The 26,515-nt window shown below is 44.4% G+C and overlaps 1 protein-coding gene across 1 annotated transcript in view; it reads right to left on the bottom strand.

Annotated features, from left to right (window-relative positions):
* Positions 1-1,476: 1,476 nt before the first annotated feature.
* Positions 1,477-26,515, bottom strand: part of BLM (BLM RecQ like helicase) — an 88,885-nt gene continuing 63,846 nt past the window's right edge. The window contains exons 15-22 of the mRNA XM_040257476.1: positions 25,639-25,834; positions 22,059-22,249; positions 17,652-17,799; positions 11,461-11,660; positions 10,806-10,998; positions 7,945-8,067; positions 5,740-5,941; positions 1,477-1,818 (exon numbers count right to left, since the gene is read on the bottom strand). Of these exons, the coding sequence (XP_040113410.1) occupies positions 1,641-1,818; positions 5,740-5,941; positions 7,945-8,067; positions 10,806-10,998; positions 11,461-11,660; positions 17,652-17,799; positions 22,059-22,249; positions 25,639-25,834 (1,431 nt within the window). The 3' untranslated portion in view covers positions 1,477-1,640. The remainder of the gene's footprint in view (positions 1,819-5,739; positions 5,942-7,944; positions 8,068-10,805; positions 10,999-11,460; positions 11,661-17,651; positions 17,800-22,058; positions 22,250-25,638; positions 25,835-26,515) is intronic.

Genomic DNA, 26,515 nt, shown 5'->3' with positions numbered 1-26,515 from the left:
CCTGTCTCCAGGCCCCAGGTTCCTGCAGGGAGTTCTTCCTCTGAGTTTGGTGACAGGCATGGGTGGTGCTGCCCTGCTCAAAGCCTCTACATCTCACCCCAGGGGCCCCAGGAAGCACCTTCACCTGCCCCCTCCCCTCCACTGCCCTGGGAGTCCCTGAAGGCAGAGTGGGCACTGCGGAGAGGACAATTAGCTCAGAGTCCGGACAGAGGTGCCCAGTAGAGGAATGAATGAGTGAGGTCAGAGCTGAGAAGCAGCCCAGTGTGTAGCACACTCTGCATGGAGGCTGCCCCCTCATCCCCTCTGTACCCAAAGCCAGAGCTGCTGCAGGTGGAAGGGGCCACCTACTGCTAGATGCCCACGTGCACGGCCAGCTCTCCAGGGAGGCCTCAGGCCAGCAACATGAACCCTGCAGTCCAGACCACTGGCTACTTTGTTCTCCACTTCCTCCTCTCACCCCGAGGAGGCTCTTCCGGCCACCTGAGTCGGGACTTGCCGGAAAAGTGCTTTCTGAAAAGGTCAGCTCTGGGAGGCATCTGGAGCTAACAGTGCATGGCCCCCTCAGCAGACTTCTGCCTCCCAGTCTCCTCCATTAAATGAAGGCCCAAGGCCTCAGTGGCAGGGGGTAGGCATGCAGCTGTGAGGGCGACCGCTCGGGGTGGGTGCAGGGTTGGCCTCAGCATCGTCTCCAGGCCAAGGCCACAGACTCCCAGCCAACTCCTTCTTCAAGTTTGGCCCAGGCAAGGGCTCCCCAGCTCTATCCTCCTGACAGAGGTCAAGATGTGCGGTACCCAACAGGTGTCACTAAGATTACATGATGGCTGAGAAAAGAAGTCTCCAAAAATGAGGGGCTGGAGCTGCCAAGAAGAGGTGCCAAAATCCCACTGTAAGACTTTCTGGCTGATCAGCCAGTTCAGGGAGGGTCTTGACAAGTAAGGCTTCTGTGATTCTAAAGGAAGACACCAGTATTAATACATGTTTTCACAGAGAACTTCTGACCCTTCTCCTGCAGACCCCAGATTTGTCATCTAGGGCTGACAATTTCATAGGCAAAGGAACGGCAACTTGTTGTTCTAACTGGTATTTTAAACAGAGGTGACTGAGCATTTTTCACATATTTGTGGGCTGTTCACATTTCCTCTTCCGAGAACAGCTTATTCACATCCTTTGCTCATTTTTCTACTAGCTCGTCTCTTTTTTAATGATTTATAGGTACTCTTTATATATTATGGATCTGACCCTGTGTGGTGCGTTTTCTCCCCTTTTCCTCTGTCATCTGTGTTTTAATGTCGTCTTCCACAGTCTCACGCTGTCCCGTTTGAATCTTTCCCTCTGGCTTCTGTGTTTCATGTCGTGCTTGAGATTTCTCTCACTGAGATGATTCAGCTGCTCGTTCAGACATTCTGAGAAACAACGGCCACAGCATTTGCAGTGGCAGCAAATTGTGCATGTGTTTCAAAAGAAAATAAGAAAATGTTTATTGAAAAAAATCAGAACTGTCACCCTGAGCATTTATTTAAATATTAATAGATACGGGTAAAAATTTACAAATGGTGTAACGAAACTAACAGCTTTATATTCACAGATGGTCAGATGCTGACAAACAAGAAATGAGATCTATGTACATTGGAATTTGGTTGTTATGAAAATGCGTATGAAGGCTTCAGAAACGGTCTATTTATAGGTTTTGGTGGAGCCATAATCCCCAATTTCCTACTGACTCCTGATGCTGCTTGAGAACGAGGCAAAGTGGAACTGGGTCCAATTATGTTGGTGGGTTTAGTTTTAGAAGGTATCCTTCGGCATGTGTTGGACCCTCTAAAATGTGACAAAGAAAAGAAAATTAAAATGTCAAATAAAATCAAAAGTCAACAGTCATTTTTCTCCTAACCTGCATTATTGTGGTTTAGTTGCTCAGTCATGTCCCAGCTCTTTGCGACCCTATGGACTATAGCCTGCCAGGCTCCTCTGTCCATGGGCTTCTCCAGGGAAGAACACTGGAGTGGGATGCCATTTCCTTCTCCAGGGGATCTTCCTGTCCCAGGGATCAAACCCGTTTCTCCTGCTTGTCAGGCAGGTTCTTCACCACTAAGCCCCCAAGGAAGCCCTTTAACCTGCATGAACTTTATAATCCATGCTTTCCCTTGGTATGACATGTGTCTCCATTTTTGGCCTATGATGGCCCTGGGGTGAGGTAAGTTTCCTTTGCAATTCAAGGAATAAAGGACTGCTGCCCTTTACACAAACTTGTCCTAGACATGTGTTCCTAAAATGTCAAGGCCTCTCTGACTTGGGCCCAACCCCAGCTGCCTTCTCTCTCCTCTCCTCTTTCCACCCGTCCCTCCAGACATCTGAGCTGCAACTCTCATTCCCCACCTACTCCAACCACACAAAAAAGTGACAGCACCTCGTCTTAAGGCCCCAGTGCCTGGACAACAGGCATGGTGGAACGACTGCACTCCCACAGCCCAGAGGAAGGGAGCTTTGCAGGCAGGTGGAGGTGGCGTGGAGCAGAGGCAGCCTTCTCCTGGCCAGGCCAGGCCTGCCAGTCTTGGGCAGGCTGCAGACGTGGTTCCTGGGCGGGAGCAGCTTGGGGCTGCCATGTCTTCATCGGACCCTGTTGCCAGCGGCTCGCTCGCCTGTCTACACTCCAAGGTCTGCCTGCTCTCACCTTCCACTCGCTACCTTTAAAACAGGTTGAGGAGCCCCTGCCACAGTCTACTACAGAGGCCTTCCAGACCTCACTTCCCCCACTGATCTGAAGATAACAGCTTTTCTCTCCCCACCGAATAAACTGTTAAAAAAAAAAATATCACAGGGCCAGTGTGTTTACAAGGCTAACAGCAGGCAGCATTTGCCATAGAAGCCTGTCCCTAAACCAGTATTTCCCGTCGCCTTGCAGCCAGGCTGAATTCCGGCCCCGTGTTAATTTCCGGTCATCAGGGCACTCAAGTGGCCTCAGAGGGCCCAGTGTCAGAGCCATCAGTCTGCTGATGATATTTTGGTGGGGCTGAGTGAAAAGTGGTTTTTCAACATTTTAAAACTCTTGCTCGAGGGCAGTTTTACTGCAGAACTGGTAAAGATCTGCTAAAACTAGCAGAGAAGCAGTCTTAAATTTCCCTATGCTGATTTCCTGCTGAGAAATTAAGCCCCGAGAGAAAACCTGCTGTTGATATTGATTTACAGAATGAATCTGCCAACAGCAGCCTCCATTTTCACCAGAGCCATCCATTTCACTGCCACTCGGGGCCCAGAACACAACCAGTTCATTGTGTGTTGTTCGGAAGATGTGAAACTCTGCGGGCAGGGTGGGGAGGTGAGGGCACTGGCAGGGAGCCACGCTGATCCCGTGGCCGCTCGGGGCCCCAGCCAGGTGAGCGGCCCGGACACGTGGGGAGCCACCACCTTGCAGAGTGGGTCAGTGGAAATGTGGAGAACTGGGCACGGAGAGAGCGAGGCTGCTACAGGGTAAAGCAGTATTACACAACTGCTGCTTTTCACCAGCAGGGACTAGCAGAGAATCCTGCCGTAAACACACAGGCTAATTAAAAACCAGCATCAAAACTGTGCTGGCTTTGGGACAAGTGTGAGTCTCTCTGTGCTGCTGTGTTCAGTCACTAAGGCGTATTTGCGACACCCCACAGATTGCAGCCCACCAGGCTTCTCTGTCCATGGGATTCTCCAGGCAAGAATGCTGAAGTGAGATCCCTTCTCCAAGGGATCTTCCCGACCCAGGGATCCAACCTGCGTTTCTTGCACTAGAGGCAGGTTCTTTACTACTGAGCCACTAGGGAAGGCCCTTACTAGCTTAGGTTCCAGGCCACAGGGCAAAGTGCTTCCCTCTGAAAAACAACAGTTGGGACAACACTAAGGGAGACAATGGTCTGCTTTGTTCTAAAGGGCAGCAAGAGGAGGTCACGATGGAATCTCCAAGGACCATGTGCAGCAGTGAAAGTGCTCTGGGCAGGCCTGGGCGAGCCAGTGTCCGGCCCCACCTGTGAGAAGGGAACAGGCCAGGGGTGCACAGGCCTTCCCAGGGGAAGCTTCAGGAAGCCCCAGTGTCCCCAGCATAAGTCCCAGGGAGTGGGACAGAGGCCTTGTGAGGTCTTCTACTCTGTGTGAGTGCCTGTGCAAATGAGTGTTTCCCAAAATGGGGAAATAAGTGAAGAAATTAAGAAAACGTCCCCACAGAAGGGCACTGATGTGGGTCACTTGCACATCAAAACCCACAGAAATTACTCAGCCATAAAAATGAATGAAATCCTGCTAGTTACGACAATACGTGTGGACCTCAAAGGCGTGAGGCTAAATGAAATAAATCAAATACTCTATGAGCTCTATCATAGATGGAACCTAAATACATACGAATATTTAAACCAACTTCATAGGTGCAGAGGACAGACTGGTGTGGTGGTTGCAAGAGGCATGGATGAGGTGGGGTGTAGGATAAATGGGTGAAGTTTAAAGTTTAAATAGAATTAAAATAGATAAATAAAACCCAGAAAGTTAAACTAATATTTACTAATGTCTTTAATTTCTGTCCCCTGACAGAAGGATTAGCACATACAACATGTTTGTTTGCAGACTTAAGGAGAAAATAACAGCTTGTTAACACTGCCTTCACTCAATTTTTGGTCTTTATTAACCCGGAAGGAAAAGAGGTAGAAAAACTACACGAGGAAAACATGATAGCCTGCACAAGCTTACTGAGTTCCCTCTTCCTATGTTTCTGTTAACACCGACGGGAGGGTCATCCCACCAGACCTGACCTAGAAGGTGAGGGCAGAGGATGTTCTTGAAGAAGATGGGAAAGAGCAGGGAAATGATGAAGAAATACAAACGCTGTTCAGATCATCACCCTGGACCTGATGGCAACACTTTGTTCCGCCTTGGTGAGCAGACAGCACCCCAACGCTGGGGCATCCCAGCCTGGGGGGCCAGGCAGACGTGGGAACAGGGAGACGGCAGGGCTGGACTGACCTCTGGGGGGTTCCAGTCATCGCCTCTTCTCTGCTACCCTGCTAAGCTCGGGAGGCTGGCCTCCCGGCTGTTACTGAATGACAGGGGTTGTGCGGGGCCTCCAGGTGGATGCCCTGCAGATGCTGCAGCAATAAAAGCGGTGTAGCAAGTACTGGCGGGATCATAAGAGTCATGAGGAAACAAAACCCTTTTGTTTATTCAGCTAGCGTATGACTTACGGGCTTCCCTGGTGGCTCAGTGGTAAAGAATCTGCCTGCCAAGCAGGAGATGCAGGTTGATCCCTGGGTCGGAAAAATCCCCTGGAGAAGGAAATGGCAACCTACCTCCAGTATTCTTGCCTAGAGAATTCCATGGACAGAGGAGCCTGGCGGGCTTATAGTCCATGGTGTTGCACACAGTCGGACACAACTTAGCAACTAAACAACAACAATATGGTTTACAGTATTTTAGGTGGAAAAGTCTCTTCAGTGCAAGTGTAAAAAAAAAAAAAAAAAAATTCCCCCTTTGAAGGTAAGGTCAAAATTGGAGAAGCTTTCTTACAAACTAGAAAACTTCAGTGATAGTCAACCTAGGAGCAGATATAAAAATCTGAAACAAAAAAATTTTTTGTTTTGGATCAAAGCTTAATCCTGAGTGCACGAGTTGGACCAGGCAACACTGAACAACGGCTTATTTTAATGAACACCTCAAAGCAAAGCAGGGCAGCCCCGCTCGCTTCTCCCTCCCACCCAACACTGCGGACAAGGTGGCAGAACTTACCCTTTCGTCCTGGAACCACTGAAACCAGTTCTTCTCCTCTTGGCTCTTTGGGAGGCTGGCATCCTTTTCCTCTTTCTTTCGTTTCTGGTTTTATTTTCAAAGTAGTGAGAAGATATGGGTGTTTCCTCATCCGACTCCTCAGGAGTGTTTTTTCCGGTGCCTCTGCTGCTGGAGGGGCTTCTCCGTGGGGAGGTGTCCTCAGCTACAAACGGACAACGCAGACATTCACTGGTGATGCCGTGCTGATGAGTCTATGTGCAGACTCACAGCACAGGGCGCGGTTCAGCTGAGGCCCTGCTGCTCTCCCGGAGCATCCCGCCACTTGGGTTCAACCATCCCACAAGAACCGCACTCTTCTTTTATTTCACAAAGCCCCACAGTCATCAATGGCAATTCAGTTTTAAAGAATGGGGGGTCGGAATTCATTAAGAAAATGTGTGATGCTCTCTAACTTAACTAGAGATGTCAGGTTTATCAGCTCACTCTCTGCAGCCCAAGTCCCTGCTATTGTTTGTGCCATTAATTCCTGTTAAGCTCTCTGAAAAGTAGAAAGTGCTAACTAAAAGACAATTTATTAGTTTACATAGGCTGAAAAAGAGAAGCCCAACGTAAGGAAAACATGACTATGTTCGCACCTCATCTTTAGAGAGATAGTTACTTAGTAGTGAGTGTCAGAAAATTCTAGACTGTATTTTACTTTCCTTTGCATAATAGCTGTTAATAGTTCACAAACTGCAGGAAATGGGCCTGTACAAAGCACACATTTGCAAAGAAGATGGTAATTTCCATAGGTATTTGCAACCCAAGGCACTCCCAAAGCCTGAAATCTCCCCACCAACAGTTACTGGGTCTTCATTTCTGAAGGTACTTCTGGGCTGGCCTGGTTTACCCTCAGGCTACCCTGCCTCACTGCGTGGTAGGAAGGGTGAAGAGCGCAGTCATTCCAGCGTGGGACTTCAGGAAAATGAAAAACCTTGCCCATTTCCACCTCCAAAATGGGTGTGGCGAAGACCCTGGCGGTCCAGTGGTTACGACTGTCCTTTCACTGCCCGTGGGTCTGGGTTCAGTCCCTGCTTAGGGAACTAAGAGCCCATAAGCTGCATGGCACGGTCAAAAATAAAACAGGTGTATAAGGAAGGACTGAATGACTCAAAACGGGCAAAGCTCTTGGCTCAGCATCTCTCCCTCAGTAAGTGGGAGTGGCCATCACCGGCGATTTCTGCAGAGCGGCCCTGTCTGACATGGGTAAAATACCCTTCCAAACAACGTGCTGCACTAACCAAACGTTAAGTTCCCACCAAGAGTTCAATGTGTCTGAAGTAAGGCTTTTATGGAATAATGACCATACAGAAGAATTAACGAGAACCTGACTCTTCGGCATCGTGCCCAGGGATAAAGATGACTGTGGAGAGACAGAATGCGACTTGCTCATTTCTCACCCCACCTCCATTTCCTTCAGCCCTGGGAAGGACTGGAGTCACAGAACAGTTCACTCGGCTCGGATGCATCACAATACCCTGGAGGCAGGCACCCTGCACCTATTGCCCACAACAGTCTTTGTTCTCAATTTTCCCTGCATCCACACTTTCTATCGCTTGAGGTGAGAAGTACAAGTGATGGGCTGTGTAATTAGAGGTGCTACACGACAGGCCTCACACAACCTCTGGGAGCGTCCATTAAGGACGCACTCGCTCGGGCAGCGCCTTTCAACGCTAGCGACAGTAGAGGCTCTAGCGTTCCAGCTACATGTTCATTTTCCAAAACATTTCAACTTAATCTTTAGACATGCTTGTCGGATAACACGTTCCTTCCTCAGATAAGGAAAGTGAAACAAGAAAAGGTTATTCGTGGCCTGCCAAGGAACACAGAGGGGGATGCTGACCAATCTGCAACCGGCAACCGGGGGCTCCAGGGTCCTCAGGCGCTTGCTTTAACAGAATCAACAAATGCTGGGCCCACAGGCCTCCCATTGGGTCCTATTAGCAGGTCTGCTAACTGGCACCCCCAGGGGACCTAAGCACCAGTGTTCTCTATGAAGTGCCTGGCACCCCACCGGGGTCTGCTCGGAACACTTGGATGTCAGTGTGACGAGGTGTAGGAAGCACTGACACAACCCAGAAACCACACAGTTCTAATCCAGTGAGAGGCATTGCTTAACATTAAAAGAGGCTTTTGGAAAAACACATATTTGGCTGTATACTGAACCTGGCAATGTCCACTCAGAGTATTTCTGTAATATTGGAATCACTTCAGCACCATATTTTTCCAGTTTGTCTTCGGTAACACCATCAATTTGAAGCAAAACCTCAGGATCAGAAGATAAAGATTCTGTACATGGGCATAAAATTAGAAATTTAAATTACCACCCAGAGAAAACCCACTGGATTTATGCTCATTCACCCATTCAGCGCCTGTGTGTTAAGTGCCAACTGACTGCAGAGCGCTGGGTACATGGGCCAATTTTCTACAAAGGCAGTTAGTGCCAATGGAGGCAGCAGACAGGCCCAGAGGACAGGAGCCCACCATCGCATTCCAGCAGCAAAGGTGCGTGGTCAGGGCAGAGAATAGGAGGGGGTCGAGGACGTTGGGGCGAGCAGAGTCGGGGGGGGGGGGGGGGTTATCTGGTCATTGCTCTCACCCACGGTTCGCATCACAAAGACAAGTCTAGTTGCAGTTATGGGGATCCTTTGTTTGCGGAGAAGGCCCACATTTGTGCTTCCTTCCACCTCTGACTTCTCCCCTGCATTCCTGACTTGCATCTTCTGCTCAGTAAAGCCTCAAATGAATTCTCACTGCCCCCTCAACCCAAACCTGTCCTTCCTCCAGCCTTTCTGCATGTGGGCGAGGCAAGTAGGCTGTTAAGAGTCCTCTGAGCCCAGAAGGCACATGAGTCTTACAGCTAGACAAGTCTGTCGTTGTAAATACCACTCTGGCTGCTGTATGCAAAATGGACTGTAAGGGAAAGAGGAGAAACAGGAGCCTCGAGGAAGCTGCTCAGGTGCAAGTGAGGATGCTGTGAACTAGATGGAGAACAGCAGCAGATTCGGACATGGTTTGGAGGCTAGGTCTGTAGGATTTAGTGATGCACTGGCTACGGGGAGCAAGTGAGTAATCCCCACATATTTGAGTTGAACAAAGAGTGAATTTCAAATCCGTGATTCTCGCATCATTTCTACATTTACAAGAAAAAGAACAGACCTGTGGGACAGACCAGGGGGTTAGCAGAAGATAAAGTTAGGGACGCAAGGAGAAATGCCAATCCCTGGATGCTCCCTGGTGGTCCAGTGGTTAAGACCCTGTGTTTCCACTGCAGGAGGTGAGTGTTTGATCCCTGGTCATGAAACTAAGGTCCTATATGCCTCGGGGTGTGGCAAAAAAAAAAAAAAAGAAAGAAATGCAAATCCCTGATAGAGCTTGTACTTTATCTGAAGAACTGCTGGAGCTTTAAAGAGTACTTAGAAGATTAAAATGAGTGTCATGTTTGTATCTGGAGTTAAGGAGTCCAGTTAAGAAACTTCACTGAGAACCTAGGAATGAAATACAACATTTTATTGATTCTAAGATACACACTTTTTTTTTTTTTGCATTTTGGCATTCCTGAGGTCAAGCTGCATCTTACCAGTGCAGATGGCCGGATGGCAGCTGTCCAGTGGCTGTCACCGCCTATGCACGTGAGACCATAGTCACAGCAGCGGTCACCACCACCACTGCAGTGCTGGTTCCTCACATGTTGAGTTTAACTGCACGTGAAATGTCTTTAAAAAGACTAGACTGGGATGAGCACTGAGAAAATGATGTGGGGACTTCCCTGGTGATCCAGGGGTTAAGAATCCACCTTTCCAGGCAGGGGACACGGGTTCGATCCCTGGTCAGGGAACTAAGATCCCACATGCTGCGGGGTTGAGCCACAACAAAGACCCAATGCAGCCAAAAAGAAAAAAAAAAAAAAAAAAATTAAAAAAAGAAAACAATTGTGAATGCAAAAAAGCTCAGACATGGAGTAATGGGGAATAAATGTGGCATTAACAAAGCAAATGATTTGTTCTGGAGGAGATGACAATTTCATAGTTTCTTGTAGGCAACAACCAAGTGCTTTACATGACTTGTGTTGCTAAGAGACGTGTGCAAGGCCGTGGACAACTTTCTGGTATCATTAAGAAAACACCACCATCACATTGGAAGGGGTGATGGGGATTTTGATAAAACTGGGGGAAATATAGTGGAACGTGCTGAAAAGGCTATATCACTAACGTCCCTGATGACATGAGGGAAAAACAATGACATGAACAGCTGAGTCAAAAAAAAAGATTCAGAAGAGTCAGGCTTTAATAAAAGTACTGTGTCATTAATTAGCAGATTTTTTTTTCTTTCTCAATAGTCCATAAAATAACAACGTGGCATCTTAATGACCTATGGTGGCCAGAGTGGGAATGGGAGAGGGAAGGTGGTGATTATGGGTTTTTATAAAGGATAAGCATGGAAGGAAATGTACACTCATCATCAGTCAACTACTGGCCAACTTATTTTCCAGGGACTTTACTACGAGAACTTTGGGTGGAGCTATCTGAAGCCATGGGGATAATTCAGGTCAGCAAGTATTTATTATCACAAAATACTTAAGACACAGCCATGTGCTAGGTCTGGATTCGGAGAAGCATAAAACAAAATCTCTTTTCATAAGGAACTTATGTTTTAGGAATGTGAAGCTAAGGTCCTTATGAAAACAAAACAAAACCGTGTGCATAATTTGTTAAACATAAGGCAGGCAAGTAATGCACACAAAGTCAGTAAGAGACACCTGGTATTAGCAGTTACAATTATCCATATCTTAACATGAAGCATTAAACCAAAGTACAAGTTTAAATTATATTAACACCATATGACTGAATAACAAAGTACTGTGTTTATCTTCAAGAATATATTTCAAGAATGAGTTTAAATTGTTTGAGCTTTCAATTCAGAGATGAAAAAGACTGATATATACTTATGCTCTTGGTGAGTTCTTTATCAAGATTAACTTTTGGCCCATTCATTTATGCTGTACAGCAGGAGACACACATACCAACCTGCGAGCTTCTTGAGAGTGACGGTATTAAAAATATTAAAGTAGTGGACGCCAAAAACTTTCCCCAGAGATTTGCAGACTTCTGTAAGTTCTCCAAGACATTTCTTAACCACCTCTTCCCTCTGAGACACCTTTGCCACTAACGCCTTTTGTTTTTTCACACTGCTGGAATTTTCCGTTTCCATAAAGTCTACCTTTGTGAGAGAAAAACAGAGCGCAGCAGTGGGTGTGTGCATACTTGTAGCCAAACAGAGGCTTTATTTAATGCTTAATTACATTTCTTGGGGGGAGGGTGGGTATTTCTGCTATGTCAAGTAGATAGTAAGTCTCTTGGGAACAGGGGCTGTCCATTCTCCATCTTCACATTTCCAGTGAGAGCATAGAAAAGCTTTGTAATAAATGTTTATTTAATGAATATATGATAATCTAATGATCTGATAGCCCATATGATTCATTTTGACAGGTATGACATTACTTGGGCTCAAGTTTAAGATCTCTTTCTAAACTAAGAAGAACAGAATATGTTCATATAGGGCAGTACATATAAGTTCAATGTCCATCAGCTCATCAGCTTAGGAAAAGACACTTTAACTCACAGTAAAATATTTCTATCTACTCTTTGGGAGATAATACAATCAACATTTAAAAAATCATACCTTTAAATGCCCATTTAGTACGGTTTGTGCTTTACTTCCAAGCATCACATAGGCAATTGGTTGATCATTGGCATTGATATATAAATCTTCATCCAAAATCCTGTCAAGTATCAGTTTTTTAAAAAGTCTTTCGGCGTTGTGTCTTGAATAAGCAGATCCTTTTCCAAATATTCCTGACTGAATTTTTGCACTCTTACTCCCTGGCAAGAAGGCACAAGAAGTTAGACTAGTAAATATAGGTATATCATAACTGAGGGCGTCCCTGGTGGCTCAGACAGAAAAGAATCTGCCCCCAAGGCAGGAGACCTGAGTTCGATCCCTGGCTTGGGAAGATCTCCTACGGAAGGTAACGGCAACCCACTCCAGCATTCTTGCCTGGAGAATTCCATGGACAGAGGAGCCTGGCGGGCTACAGTCCATGGGGTCCCAAAGAGACAGACTTGATCGAGCGACTTTCCCTTTCACCATAACTGTAACAAAAGAAGCTAAAAAAGTCATTTATGGGGACTTCCCTGGTGGTCCAGTGGTTAAGAAGCTGCCTTCCAGTGCAGGGGACATGGGTTCAATCCCTGGTTGGGGAACTAGGATTCCACATGGCATGGGGCGACAAAGCCCATGAGCCACAAGGAAGAGCCTGCATGCCACAACTAAGACCCAGTGCTGCCGAATATATTTATACATATTTAAAAGTCATTTATGGGCAGGTCTGGATAAAGGGATAGACAGCTCTTCTTCAGGAAAACCTATGGCACAGACACTTGTTTCCATAAAGTAAGAATATTTGAGTAGAATTCTAAAATAATTTCATGTACTTCTCTTTATATAACAGGCATTGACCAAACACAGCAACAAAATTAAGTTGGTCATTTTAGGATGTTGCATGTACAGCATATAAAATTATATGACAGCAAACAAATCAAAGACAAAGTTTATGTCAACTTTAATAGCTTCACATCACTGTTGCTGTATTAGGATAACTATGCATTGTTGATCTAGTTCCAAAAAAATTTTTTGACAATCAGCTTTATAAATATTATCTCTGATCCTGCAATGAAAGTGCTACTCCTTTACAATCAAAGCATTTAAGTCTACACATTCTGTCATCCTCACAGATGAAATCTAAATAAACTCCAAAACAAGAGCGTAGCATTCCACGAGGCCATGTACTTCCCTCCTCCCCCAGGGGGCTGACTGAGAGCTCCACACCAGGCTGGATACTTGGTTTCACATCCCAGCTGCTGTAATGAAAAGTGTCTTTTTTAAAATCATAAGCACAGTTATTTTTTCTTTAATAACAATCTATTTATGAAGGTTGGAGAAGGAAATGGCAACCCACTCTAGTATTCTTGCCTGGAAAATGCTATGGACAGAGGAGCCTGATGGGTTACAGTTCCATGGGATCACGGGAGTCAGACAAGACTCAGCAACTAAACCACCACCGCTTAAGAAGGCGACGTTGATTATAATCAGAATTAACAGCTATATCTTGTAAGGCTTCAGCTCTACTGTAACAGCTCCAAATAATTATGTTACTGTAAATTTCAGATGGCTTCTGGTCACAGATGGTGAATGATCCAAGTTTTACTTCTTCAAGTGATCTGGACATAAAGGACTACCGCTCTGGTAAAGGACGGGGTGATGTGGATCCAGTACTAGTGCTGAGAGTAACTAAGAAAGCTGGATGAAAATAAACAGTTTTCTTAAAAACATACAAGAGCTGATGAGAAACTGAAGCATGTGTCAGAAAAATGTCTAACTTAGCAATCTTTCTAGGACCCTACATGGAAGCTACAAACAGAGATGCAGGTGAAGGTGTACTTAAAAGGCCATTCATCACACCACTATGTACACTAGAAAAATACTGAGTTGGCCAAAAAGCTCACTTGGGGTTTTCTGTAAGATGTTACGGAAAACCCCTAACAGACTTTTTCACCAACCCAGTATGTCCTAAAATAAAACTATTTAAACATATTTCATCAATATGATAAAATATAAACTAAAAACTACTTCAGGAGAGTAAAATAATTTAAAAATGCTTATATGATTAAATAAAAATGATAGAAACTATACATTCAATATGATAAATATGTGATTGTGAGCAAACGCATTGAAATATTAGTAGTTTTTTTTCTGGAGTTTGTATTTTTCAGTTTTCTACACGTCATAATGTAGAATGATTATGTATCATTCTTATAATAAACTGCTTAACCTACAACCCTTTGTGCTCCCAAACTAGAAGGCAAGAATCCAGAAAGGGGGTCCAGCATTAAAAGCTGCTTTGTCCTGAGAACTGTGTGGATCCAGAAGAAACAGCTTAGAAACTGAGCAAACCATCTCCCTTCTCCAGTGGAGGCTACTCATTGTTTAATTGCTTTATAGATTTTAAACTAAAGTAATACATGTACATAGGAAAAAATACAGTACAGGAGGGTTTGTAATTAAAAGCAACATTCCTCTATTCTACCCTTCCCCTCCCTAGTCTCACTCTTTTCCAAGTCAATCGCTTTTTTAAAAATTTAAATTTTTTTCGGCTGTGCCGTGTAGCATGTAGGATCTTAGTTCCCCGGCCCCTGGTCGAACCCCTGCCCCCTGCAATGGAAGCGTGGAGTCTTAACCACTGAACTCCTAGGGAAATCCCAAGGCAATCACTTTTTAAATGGCTTGTTTTCAGCTCTTCTGGTGGTTACCACTCATGGAACCCACACTTCTGCTGTCATTCCAAGCCATCCGTTGACTCCCCTTTTATTTTTATCTGTTTCCTGGTTTTGCTTGGTCTTCACTGCTGTGCGAAGGCGTTCTCTAGTTGCGGCGAGCGGCAGCTACTCTTTTTTGCAGTCTGTGGCCTTCTCATTGTGGTGACTTCTCTTGTGGAGCATAGGCTCTAGGGTTGAACCCACGCCCCAACAGGCCCGAACAGGCTCTAGCGCACATGGGATCAATAGTTGCAGCTTGAGGGCTCTAGAGCACAGGTTTAGTTGTGGCGCTTGAGCTTAGTTGCTCCACAGCATGTGGAATCTTCTCGGATCAGGGATCAAATTCATGTCCCCTGCACTGCCATGGCAGGCGGATTCTTACCCATTGTACCACCAGGGATATCTCTATTTTTACTTATTGCACTTTCATTCTTACATCACCAGGATTAACAACTATATCCTGTCCTGTTCTCTAACCACGTTGAAGTCTATAAGTTGACTGCCACTTATCAGCAGTGTTTAGATTAGGACAAGCTTCCTTTCCCACTTAGAACTCCTGACTCTTGTGCAACTAAGGAGGATGTTCACTGTATCCAGACAGATTATTTTGTACATTTTATCAATTACGCAAAACGGTACGGCCACTTCCTTCATTTCTAGTTGACCTCCTCTCTCTTGTATAATCTTTTCCCTGGGGTTTCTAAGTGCCTTTCTCCTTTTGTTGTTGAGAAGTAACATTTGTGGCCTTTTCTGTCATCAAAAACAAAAATTCATTTCTTGTTCTTTCTCTTTATTGCTTGGGACTTATTTTTCCGACTTTCTGTTAACAATTTGTACAGACTGCTTCAGGACGATCCTTTGGAGAAGGGCACAGCAACCCACTCCAGTATCCTTGCCTGGAGAATCCCATGGACAAAGGAGCCTGGCGGGCTACAGTCCACAGGGTCGCAAAGAGTTGGACACAACTGACTGACTGAGCACGCCTGTAAAGACTGCTTACTGTGACTCTGGGATTTCTTCTCCCTGGACCCATGGGTCTGTTCCTGTTTATGGTATAGATCACATCATCTTCTTTGCCTGCAAGTCTCCAGGGTTGCTGGTATTAATATGATATCCTTTGGTTTTGGTTGTTTTTTTCCTTCCAAAGCTTTTGGGAGTATCTCTGAAGGGGTTCAGAAGATGCCACAATGGCATCAAAACTATTCTGAGCAGAAGGTATCTGAGTTCCTGAAATCTATCTGCCAAAAAGCAGACACTCTCCAAAGAACTCCATTGTCTTAAATCCTACCCCCCGCCCCAGCCCCGGAGCAACCAGAGAAGACTGACTCTCATCATCAGAGATGAGAACTTTCCATACAACACCCAGACACTGTTACAAAAATGATCATGACCCCCCCACCCCCCCCATCTTTCTCCTAAGGGCCTGTTTATGTCCCCCGCCCCCGCCACTCCCTAAATCATTTGTTTCCTCCTAACCCTTCCTGCCTCTCCTTCCCCTATTAAAATGGTAGCTAAGCCTCAGATTCTAATGGCTCCTTTGAGTCACATTTTCCATGAACTCCCATTACATATCTGATTAAATCTGTCCTTTCTCTTGCTAATCTGCCTCCCCTAACTGTAAGAGAATGGAGAAAAGGCTTTTCCTCCCTAACATCTCTTTACTTTTCGTATTCTTTTAAATTATTTTTATTTTTTTACTCTTGGTATTCTTAAATCTCATCTTATAAAGCATTTATTTGGCATTAAGCAGCCTTTTTTTTTTTTTTTTTAATTTAAATGTTGGCACACCACACAGCTTGCGGGACCTCCGTTCCCTGACCAGGGATTGAACCCAGGCCATGGAAGTGAAAGTGCCAAATCCTAACCACTAGGGAACTCCCCCAGTGGGCAATTAAGGCTTTTTTTCCTTTTCTGAGAAATTTCCTTTTACCGTTGGTTTGATTATTTCCTATTTCAAAATTCTGTCAGATTTTACATTTCCTAAGAATTAATCTGTATTTTCTCTCTCGCATTTTCCATATATTTTCGCTGAGGTCTTCAGAAAATTTTCTTGATGTTGTCTTCCAGCCTTTCTACTAAATTTACTTTGTCAATCATTTATAATTTTTAACAGCTCCTTCTCCATCTTTGTTTCTTTTCCATACAAGTGAAAGTTGTTCAGTCATATCCGACTGTGACCCCATGGACTGCAGCCTACCAGGTTCCTCTGTCCATGGAATTCTCCAGGCAAGAATACAGGGGTGGGTTGCCATGCTCTCCTCCACAGGATCTTCCCAACCCAGGGATCGAACCCAGGTCTCTCGCACTGCAGGTGGATTCTTTATCATCCAAGACACCGTAATATTCTATTATTATTTGTCTTTGTGAAGATACTAATGAAGAGTTCCCCTTCCTGTCTCCCCAGGAGTACTGCCTATTTTCTAAATTATCTCTATCCCCAGGATCAAATATGTTACTTCTTTGGCCTTTCTCTCTTTTTTCTTTGTGGCATGCAAACTCTTAGTTAGGGCATGTGGGCTCTAGTTCCCTGACCAGGGATCGAACCCGGATTCCCTGCACTGGGAGCACAAAATGTTAGCCACTGGACTACCAGGGAAGTCTTTGGTCTTTTCTTGACTATTTATATTTACTCTTCAGGGACCAGATTAAACTTTTAAAGTGGATTTCTTATTATTTTGTATCTACATCTATTTCCCCTCAAATTCCTCCCTTGCAATGGGATGTCCAGTTATCAGGTTTGTTTTAGGGTAAATGTGCCCAAGACCCCAACTTGGCTGTCTTTCTGCTCCTCAAGCAGTTTGTTTATCTTTGTTCTAGAACTGGTTGCAGGCTGGTCTTCCATGCAGTTCTTCTGTGAGCAAACTTTCTTCCAACTGTCCCCTCCTATTTGGAGCTCCCCTGCTTTCACGTCTACCCCTAGGCCTCTAAGACTCCAGGTTTGGGGCCTGGTGACAATGGTGTTCCGCCTGATTGACAGTCCCTTGGATGTTGCTTTCTCCTACATTTATTTGCTCTGTGATTTATCAAATTTCATTCCATTTATCAATATGCTTCCATCCATTTTGTAAAATATTTTTAAAACTTCTAATCAGATGATGGTCTCTTTCTGGTTCTCTATGCTGTTATGGATTGAATCCTCCTTCTATTTCCTCACTATTATTTTAAAAGGGCCTCAAGGAAGAAAAAAGAAGACAGATACTTAATGCTCAAGCTGCCGTCCCAAACTAGAAGCCCACTCACTCAGATGAAACTGCATGAGCTTTCTTAATTTTTTTTCATTTGTGAAAACTCATTTTAGTGACTTATATAAATATAAATTCTATAAAAATGTTATAATGCATAAAATGGCTCTTCTTTCATTACTCTAAAAGGCTTTTATTCTAAAGCCCTTAAATTCATTAAGAAAACGACAATAGAGGTGTTTCTATGTAGCTGTAATGACTTCTTTAATGTTCAATTTTAATTGATGTAATTCAAACGATAAAACAGCTGACTTACCCAAGAAAATGTCGACCAGCATGTTCATAGTAAACCTCCCAGAAGGACCTATCTGCTTTATATTTCTTGTTCCCTGAGATGAACTGTGTTCTTGAACAAATGTTATAATATTTTTCACATCATCAGTCACATCCTTTGTCTTAAAGTCCTATGAATAAAAAGAGATTATCTTTTTACATTTATTTATTACCTTTTATTGTTATCTTTATAATTAAGATAATACCTAGATTGCTAGGGTTTAATACTAACTGAAATAGTCCCACAACATGCCATTTCCACACTAAAACCAAGACCCAAAACTAAGCAAGTTGCAAATGTCCTTCTTTTCTAAGTTTTTACATTTAATCTTGTGTCTAGAACAACTAGCAGTCTACGATATCTATTAGTTCACAGACAGTTACCGGAGAGCACTCTGTGGGTAGAAACATTCTTTTTTCCCCCAAATCCTTCATACTTTCTCTGTCACTTACTGTATGGTGACCTCTGGAATGAAACCATTGTCTAACCATGCAAATGTATGAGTTCTAATGTCCTTTGGGTCTCTGGTGCCACAGTCAATCCTTTTTGTTATTTCCAGTCAGTTTCCTTTCTCACAGCCCTCAGTTGTCTCCAAACTCTGCCAACCACTTTTTCCCTTTGCTCTTTGCATTTTACTTATTTTTATCTTCTTTTCTGGCTCTGCCGGGTCTTCACTGTGGGTTTTCTCTAGCTGCGCTTGGTGAGGGGTGGCTCCTCTTCACTGCAGCGTGCTGGCCTCTCACTGCAGTGGCTGCTCTTGCCGCAGAGCATGGGCTTCGGTGGTTGCGGCACAAGGGTTCAGTGGTTGTGGAGCACGGGCGTGGCTGATCTGCAGCACGTGGGGTCTTCTTGGACCGGGACTGAACTTGAGGCTCCCGCACTGGCAGGTGGACTCGTCCACTGGACCACCGGGCAAGTCCCCCTGCCTTCCTCTTGAAGCCCCCATTACTATGTGATGTTTTACTCTCGTCACATCACAGCAATGCCGGGCACCTGCAGTTCTCAGAAGTGGCATCGTGCTTCTGTATATGCAGTCCCTCTACCTGCTAATCCTTGCTCAACCCCCACAGTCCTGAAGACAGGCGGCTTTTTCATCCTACACTAACAGCTGGTAGTGATTCTGAGGCTCTATCAGGCATTGTCACGAGAGAGTGCCCCCATCACTCTCTCCAACCTGACTCCTGCCTTAATTCTTGGTGACTTAGTACACAGAAATGATTCTCCCTCATGTTGGCCTTGGGCCACAGATCTCCTGTGCTCTAGTGATCCCATTCTCCACAAATGTTGGCCACTCACTCTAATGGTCACACCCACTACCTTAGTCTTACTAATACCAGCAGCCCTCTGTTCTCTGACCATTACCTCCTACCTTTCAAACTCAGGCCAGCTACTATGCTGACTCTGACAATCCACCGGGACTGCCCAGCCACTGATCCACACCTTTAGATGTTCTCTAAGTACTAAGATATTCAGTTGATATCCCAGAGCCAATCTCTCTCTTCTTTTTAAAAATTCTAACACCACCTTTCACACAACACCTTCAACTCCCTTGCCTTTATGTCTCCTAGTTTGACAAACACATTACATCCCACTCTCCACCATTTCATGCCTGTAGCTACACCTGGCTGGAGAAACACACGGACAACTGTGCTGTTTTCACTTCTGACTTCATGGCCTCACCGACTCGATGGGCATGAGCTTGAGCAAGCTCCAGGAGCTGGTGATGGACAGGGAAGCCAGGCGTGCTGTAGTCCATGGGGTCGCAGAGTCGGACACGGCTGCTGAACTGAACTGACTTTCACTTTCAACACAGGGCCACAGACCTCAAGTGCACCCTTTGGTGATCACGACATGTGTGTGGTCTGTCCTTCCTCCATTCTCTTAGAATAGGAGTCAGCAAATTATGGCCCATGTGATATACACCTGCTTTTGTAAATCAAATTTTATCAAAATACGATCATGGGAAATCGCAGTATTTATTGTGCTTTATGTCCCCTTTCGGGCTAAAATGGCAGAGCTCAGTAGCTGGGACAGAGACTGCCCACAAAGCCTGGAATATCTGCTCTCTGGTCCTGTAAGGTAAGTCTGTGGCCCCTGTCTGATTTCACACTCTTGCTTCCTGCATACTCCTTGTTTCCTGCTTTGCTGAGGAAACGGAATCGGCGGGAAGAAAGCTTTCGCAAACTCCCTTCTCTACATCTGTCGTTACAGATGAACTATCCAGGCTCCTGTCTGAACCCACCTTGGTGCCCTCGACGTGCTCCCAGCCCCCCTCGCCAACCCGGGGGCCCTGCTGCAGCACATCTTCCTGTCCTCACTCATCAGCTCCCATCCTCTTAGGTGCGTTCCTTGCAGCACACCACTACAGCATTTCTCCTGTCTTTTCTTGACTCCAGCTCCCCTGGTAGCTACTGTTTCTCTGTTCATCCCTGAAACAAAACTTGAAAGAATTTTCCATAAGCACACTGCCTCCAGCTCTGCCCCTCTCCACTGAAACTGGTCATGTCCAGGTCCCGTATTTCTGTGGGGCTGCGTTCATGGAGACGTCTTGGTCCTTATGATTCGGGGCTTGGCCGCAGTGCGTGACCAGGTAGCACCCCCTTTCCCCTGAAGCTCTTCCACACTTAGTTGCCTTGCTCTTCTTCCTACCTCACTTGTTCTCTTTCCTGGTCTCCTTTCCTAATTCTTCCTCTTCTCCTCAGGCTCTTGAAGTACCAGGGCTCGGTCTTTAATTTTCTTCTCTTCCATGTAAACAGAAACCACTGAAGATTTCATCTGCTTTCATGACTTTCAATTCAACCCCCAGGCCAACCACTCCCAGTTATGGTATCACCAGCCTCCTTTCAGAATTCCTGAATCTAAGATAAGAGTGTCTAACTCACTGTGCCCCAGGCTGAACTCCTGATCTTCCCTGCCAATAGGTCTCCTCTGCTGAGGGTTGCTCCACTTGGCTGGTCTCTCCGCCCTCCAGATAATGCTATGGCTGGCTGTTACCTTTCCCCTGACTAACTCTTAGCCCCGGGCAGGCTTGTGAGTTCCCTTGCTATGTCTCAAACATACAGGCACATCCCCACTCCAGGGCCTTTCGTCTTGGCTTCTGCCAGGAATACCCATATTCCAGAGCTGCTCAGCTAAACTCCCCTCTCATCCTTGTAATAGGACTTCCTAGGGCCACTGCCTCCTGAATCCCGTTTATCATTCCTGACTCCTTATACTGCTGTACTTTTCACCAAGGCTCTTCCCTCTTCAAAAGACCTGATACCGGGAAAGAAGGAGGGCAGGGGGAGAAGAGGGCAACAGAGGATGAGATGGTTGGATGGCACCATCAACTCAATGGACATGAGTTTGAGTAAACTTCAGGAGATGGTGAAGGACAGGGAAACTTGGCTGCAATTCATGGGGTCTCAAAGAGTCGGACATGACTGAGCGACTGAAGAGCAACAATTTCCCTCTTCACATGTACTTATAACGTATATTGTCTTTATTCAGCCTTCCTCTGCTTGAAAGTGAGCTCCACAAGAGTTAGGGATCTTCATATGTTGTTCAGTGATATATCCCAAACTCCTAGAACAGTGTCTATCACAGAGCAGGCACTCAACAAATATTTGTTGAATGAGTGAACAGATAGCAACATCTACAGAGTGGGGCGTGGTGGGTGGAGATAGTCGGGAATCCAGAGACAGAGTAAATTGCCCTCTGCTCGGCTAGTGCTGCCTATCTGTAACTGGACCTATAACACAGTATCACAACGATATGAATACAAACATGTCTGTCTCTCCTGTCTGTGAATCCCTAGCACCTTGCACAGACATTTCAAGTAATACATAAAACAAGACAATGCTCCATAAACTGTGAAGTAGAGAAGACAAGGATTGAATATAACCACCTCCCAAGGTTGTTTTTATGAGAGATGATAGCAAACTCATCTCGAAGCTATTGCTATTATTCTTTATAGTTTTTTAAAACCAATTTACAGAGTAATCTAATTGATCTGAATTCAAACACATAAGTATACTAGTTATAACCCTTTTGAGAATGGGATACTTAAATGAAATTACAATTGAATGGAAATTATTCTAGCTGCCCATACTGGATCTTTTTGGAAATTTATAGATTAACGACATTTCTAAAATATCCTATAATCATTGAAACAGGTATAGTATATATTTTGTAAACAGGCTTTGAATTCTAAGGGTATGTCACAGAATTATTATCAAAATGTTTCTATTTCCAATTATCATGGAGAGGAAGCCACTGTTCCCTTGTTAAACTCCTTAGGGCTGACTTTATTGCAGTCTAACCTGTATCTAACTTTTCTAAATTAAGAGAAGAAAAAAAAAATCTTGGCAATTTCCTTATTACAAAGAATTTAAAACCTGCTTATTTTACCTTTGTTTTACAGCAGTTATCACATGAAACATCTGGGTATTTCTTACAAAAATGAGGATTAAATTCATTTTCACCAAAGTAAGCCAAAAGCTGTATTCTCCTACATTCTGTTATATTTTCACAGTAATGAACCATGCTATATAAATTATTGAAGTGGGTCTCTCGTGTATGACGGTTTCCATCTTTTTCCACTAAAAGAGATGAAGAACATAGTAAAACATACTTATTAAAGTAGAAAAATTGAATATATCACAGAAGTATTTAAAATAGATTCCTATAATTCTAAATATTTACATTATAATTAACTGAATGTTTATGTTCATCTCCAAGATTTATCTCAAGAGAAGACTCCTGAAAGTTCCTTGGACAGCAAGATCAAACCAGTCAATCCTAAAGGAAATCAACCCTGAATATTCACTGGAAGGACTGATGGTGAAGCTGAAGCTCCAATACTTTGGCCACCTGATGCGAAAAGCCAACTCATTAGAAAAGACCCTGATGCAGGGAAACACTGAAAGCAGGAGGAGAAGGGGATGACAGAGGATGAGATGGTTGGATGGCATCACCAACCCAATGGACATGAGTTTGAGCAAACTCTGAGAGATGGTGAAGGACAGGAAACCCTGGCATGCTCCAGTCCAGGGGGTTGCAAAGAGTCAAACACAACTGAAGGACCAAACAACAACAACCAAGAATTTAGTTTTACAGAAATAAACACAGGTTGTCAGGAGTAGCTGAAAACATTTTGCATCTCTTCATTATTCCCAATGATAACTATCTGAACTATATTTACTATGTTTATCAAGACAAGCATGAACTAAACCTAGCATCCAGAGTGAGCAGAGACTGGGGCTGTGGCAGTGGGCTGTGCATCTTCTGGAGTATTTGGGATCAAAGTGGTGAAGCCATTGGTTCTGAAACTGTGTGCGAAGGACCTCCTGGGCCAGGGTGGGTGCTGCAATGAATGCACACGGATGCTGGTCGGTATTTTAAACTCAAGGGAAACACAGCAACACCTAACATCTGTTGAACTCCACATACACGAGTTTGGGCTAGTTCACAATGAGCTTGTTGTTTAATCACTAAGTTGTGTCCAACTCTTGTGACCCTACAGACTGCAGTCCGTCAGGCCCCTCTGTCCATGGGTTTCCCAGACAAGAATACTGGAGTGGGTTGCCGTTTCCTGCTCCAGGGGATCTTTCCGATCCAGAGACTGAACCTGCCTCTCCTACCCTGGTATGTGGGTTCTTTACCACTAAGCCACCCGGGAAGCTCTCATGATGTGCTACTTTCCTTCTGATGATACTGTTATTGGTTTTTTTTTGTTGTTGTTGTTATTGGTTTTTATTTAATTTTTTGTTTTCCTGGCCATGCCAGGCAGCACGTGGCATCTTAGTTCCCTGACCAGGGATCAAACTCTCACCTCCTGCACTGGAAGCATAGAGCCTTAACTATTGGACCACCAAGGAAGTCCCTCTAGATGACATTGTGAAGTTAAAACTTTGGCAGCTGCTAATGAACACAGTTCAGTCCAGTTCAGTTCAGTCGCTCAGCTGTGTGCGACTCTACGACCCCGTGAACCGCAGCACGCCAGGCCTCCCTATCCATCACCAACTCCTGGAATCCACCCAAACCCATGTCCATGAGTCGGTGATGCCATCCAACCATCTCATCCTCTGTCGTCCCCTACTCCTCCTGCCCTAAATCTTTCCCAGCATCAGGGTCTTTTCAAATGAGTCTTTACCTCCAAAAAAATCAACCTGAAACAGGAAATGAGGGTGGTAGCGTCTATTCTGATTCCAAGGTTTGAGAACAACATGTTCATAATTTTCATTCACAAGCAACTGTGGTTCGTTAACAAGGAAATAAAAACTTTTCTTTTCTGCTTTATGAGTATTATTTTTTTCAGATGACTTCTAAGTATTTAGGGTTTAAATACTTACTAAATTATTTGGACCTAACAATATAGGTTCTTTTCAAAAACACACTAAGTTTAAAAGTTTCACTTTTTTGGACACACTAAGTTTAAAAGTTTCACTTTTTCACTGAGAATGATCTTGGTATAGTGCAAGGGAGGTGATTCTTGGATTCAGATGAACCTGGATTCCACCAGGGCTCTGCCACTTATCTAGCTCTGTATTTCGAGGAAATTCTTCTGTAAAATGAGGAGAGTAAGAGTAGTGGTCTCTTAGGGATCTTGTGAACATTAAGTGATGTACTTAAAGCATTCAAGACAGTGGCATACAGTAAGTAAGTGCTAAGAAAACATTATCATCACCATGACTACTCTCTCTGCTACCGCTGCTGCTGCTATTGCGAGCAAGTTACAAAACCTTCCTGAAGTTCACTTTTCTCTTGGGACTAACTATCTCTAAAGCCAGTGGTTGGGAATTCCCTGGCAGTCCAATGGTTAGGACCCTGCCCTTGCTACCGGTTATGAGCAAAACAGGTCAATGTTATCTGGCACAGAACTTGGTAAACGTCATTTCACACACTCAGTATCTTTGCCAGAGTTCCTTCAAAAGTGGTCTCAAAACAGGCAAGTTTACTTATCTATTAAAAGGGGACTGGTTCAATAAACAAGGAATATGATTCTATAGAATTCTATATAGTCAAACTATGTGTACTAGTTGGAATCACAGTTACACCCTGGTGTTGACTAGAAAAAAATCTGGTCAATAAAGCACATTTATATAATAACTATAAATAGAGTGGGCTTCCCTGGTGGCTAAGAGGGTAAGGCATCTGCCTGCAATACGGGAGACTAGGGTTTGATTCCTGAGTCGGGAAGATCCCCTGGAGAAGGAAACGGCAACCCACTCCAGTACCCTTGCCTGGAAAATCCCACGGATGGAGGATCCTGGTAGGCTACAGTCCATGGGGTCACAAAGAGTTGGACATGACTGAGTAACTTCACTTTCTTTCATTATAAACAGAGTATAACCTTTAAATTCCTGTGTTGTACACCTGAATGACTCAACAATACTTCGGGGCAGTGGTGGTAGTGGGGGGAACACACATAATATAATAGCATTTACACTGTGAAATACCTGCATTTGGGAACGTAAATATCAAATATAAGATATTGCCTAAAATGTAAAGCAATTTTAAAAAAATTTAAAAAAAATCATTAAAAATAAAAAGATACTGTTTAACTCCAATGCGGAAGTCAAGAGATGGGATATGAGAGGGCTCTATCTATAGGGGGTTTATTTCCTAACCTGGATGGGGGTACATGATAGCTCATTAGTTTTTCCATTTTACTTTTCTGCATGTCTGAAATATATGTTATATACAAGGATCCAGGCAGAAAATGGGCCTGGAAGGATACAAAGGAAATTAGTAACTGGAGTTATTTCTTAGGATTGGACTGTATTCAAGACCTGGTTTGGAAATTTTCCACTCTTCAACATGTTGAACAACATCTTTATCATAAAGATGACCTAAAATAAAACTTCCATATCTACGCAAGCATCTCTAATTTAAGGAACACTGGACCAAAAGCACCATGACTGCAGGGGTGGATGACAGTCATGGGACTGAGTGGGACGGCACAGGTCCCCCAGGGAGCTCAGCTTACTCAGGATAAGCCTCTTCAGCCGGGTCACGTCATGGTAGGTGTAGAAGAGTATGCAGTGAGAGATCTCCCCGTCTCTTCCCGCTCGGCCAGACTCTTGGTAGTAACCCTCCACAGACTTCGGGAGGGAGGCATGGATCACAAAGCGCACGTCCGGTTTGTCGATGCCCATTCCAAAGGCAATTGTCGCACAGATAACCTGACGTAAAAGCAAAAGCCAGTGAGGCTCTTAATGCATCTGAATGAACATTTTAATAATAGATGCTTTGAAAAGCTTCATTCTCTATTTTACTTAATTTTTTTAAAAGTAACTTTGTTATTTATTTTTGGCTGCCCTGGATCTTCATGGCTATGCTTGGGCTTTTTCTAGTTGCCGCTCTTGGGCTCTAGAATGCAGCCTCAGTAGTTACGGCACACGGGCTCAGTAGGTGCGTACGGGCTTAGTTGCCCATATAATCTTCCCAGATCAGGGATCAAACCCGTGTCCCTCGCACTGGCAGGTGGATTCTTAAACACTGGATCACCAAGAAGTCTTCCTCTCTTTTACTTTGAAATGTACTCTATACAAGATTCTAATAACTTGGTTTCATTACTGAGCATGACTAATTAGGAAAAGGTCAGTTTTCATTCCAATCCCAAAGAAAGGCAATGCCAAAGAATGCTCAAACTACTGCACAATTGCACTCATCTCACACACTAGTAAAGTAATGCTCAAAATTCTCCAAGCCAGGCTTCAGCAATATGTGAACCGTGAACTTCCAGATGTTCAAGCTGGTTTTAGAAAAGGCAGAGGAAACAGAGATCAAATTGCCAACATCTGCTGGATCATCGATAAAAGCAAGAGAGTTCCAGAAAAACATCTATTTCTGCTTTATTGACT

This window comes from Oryx dammah, unplaced genomic scaffold, assembly GCF_014754425.2.
Source record: "Oryx dammah isolate SB20612 unplaced genomic scaffold, SCBI_Odam_1.1 HiC_scaffold_16, whole genome shotgun sequence".
Classification (NCBI taxonomy): Eukaryota; Metazoa; Chordata; class Mammalia; order Artiodactyla; family Bovidae; genus Oryx; species Oryx dammah.
This window is presented reverse-complemented; position numbering and strand designations above follow the sequence as displayed.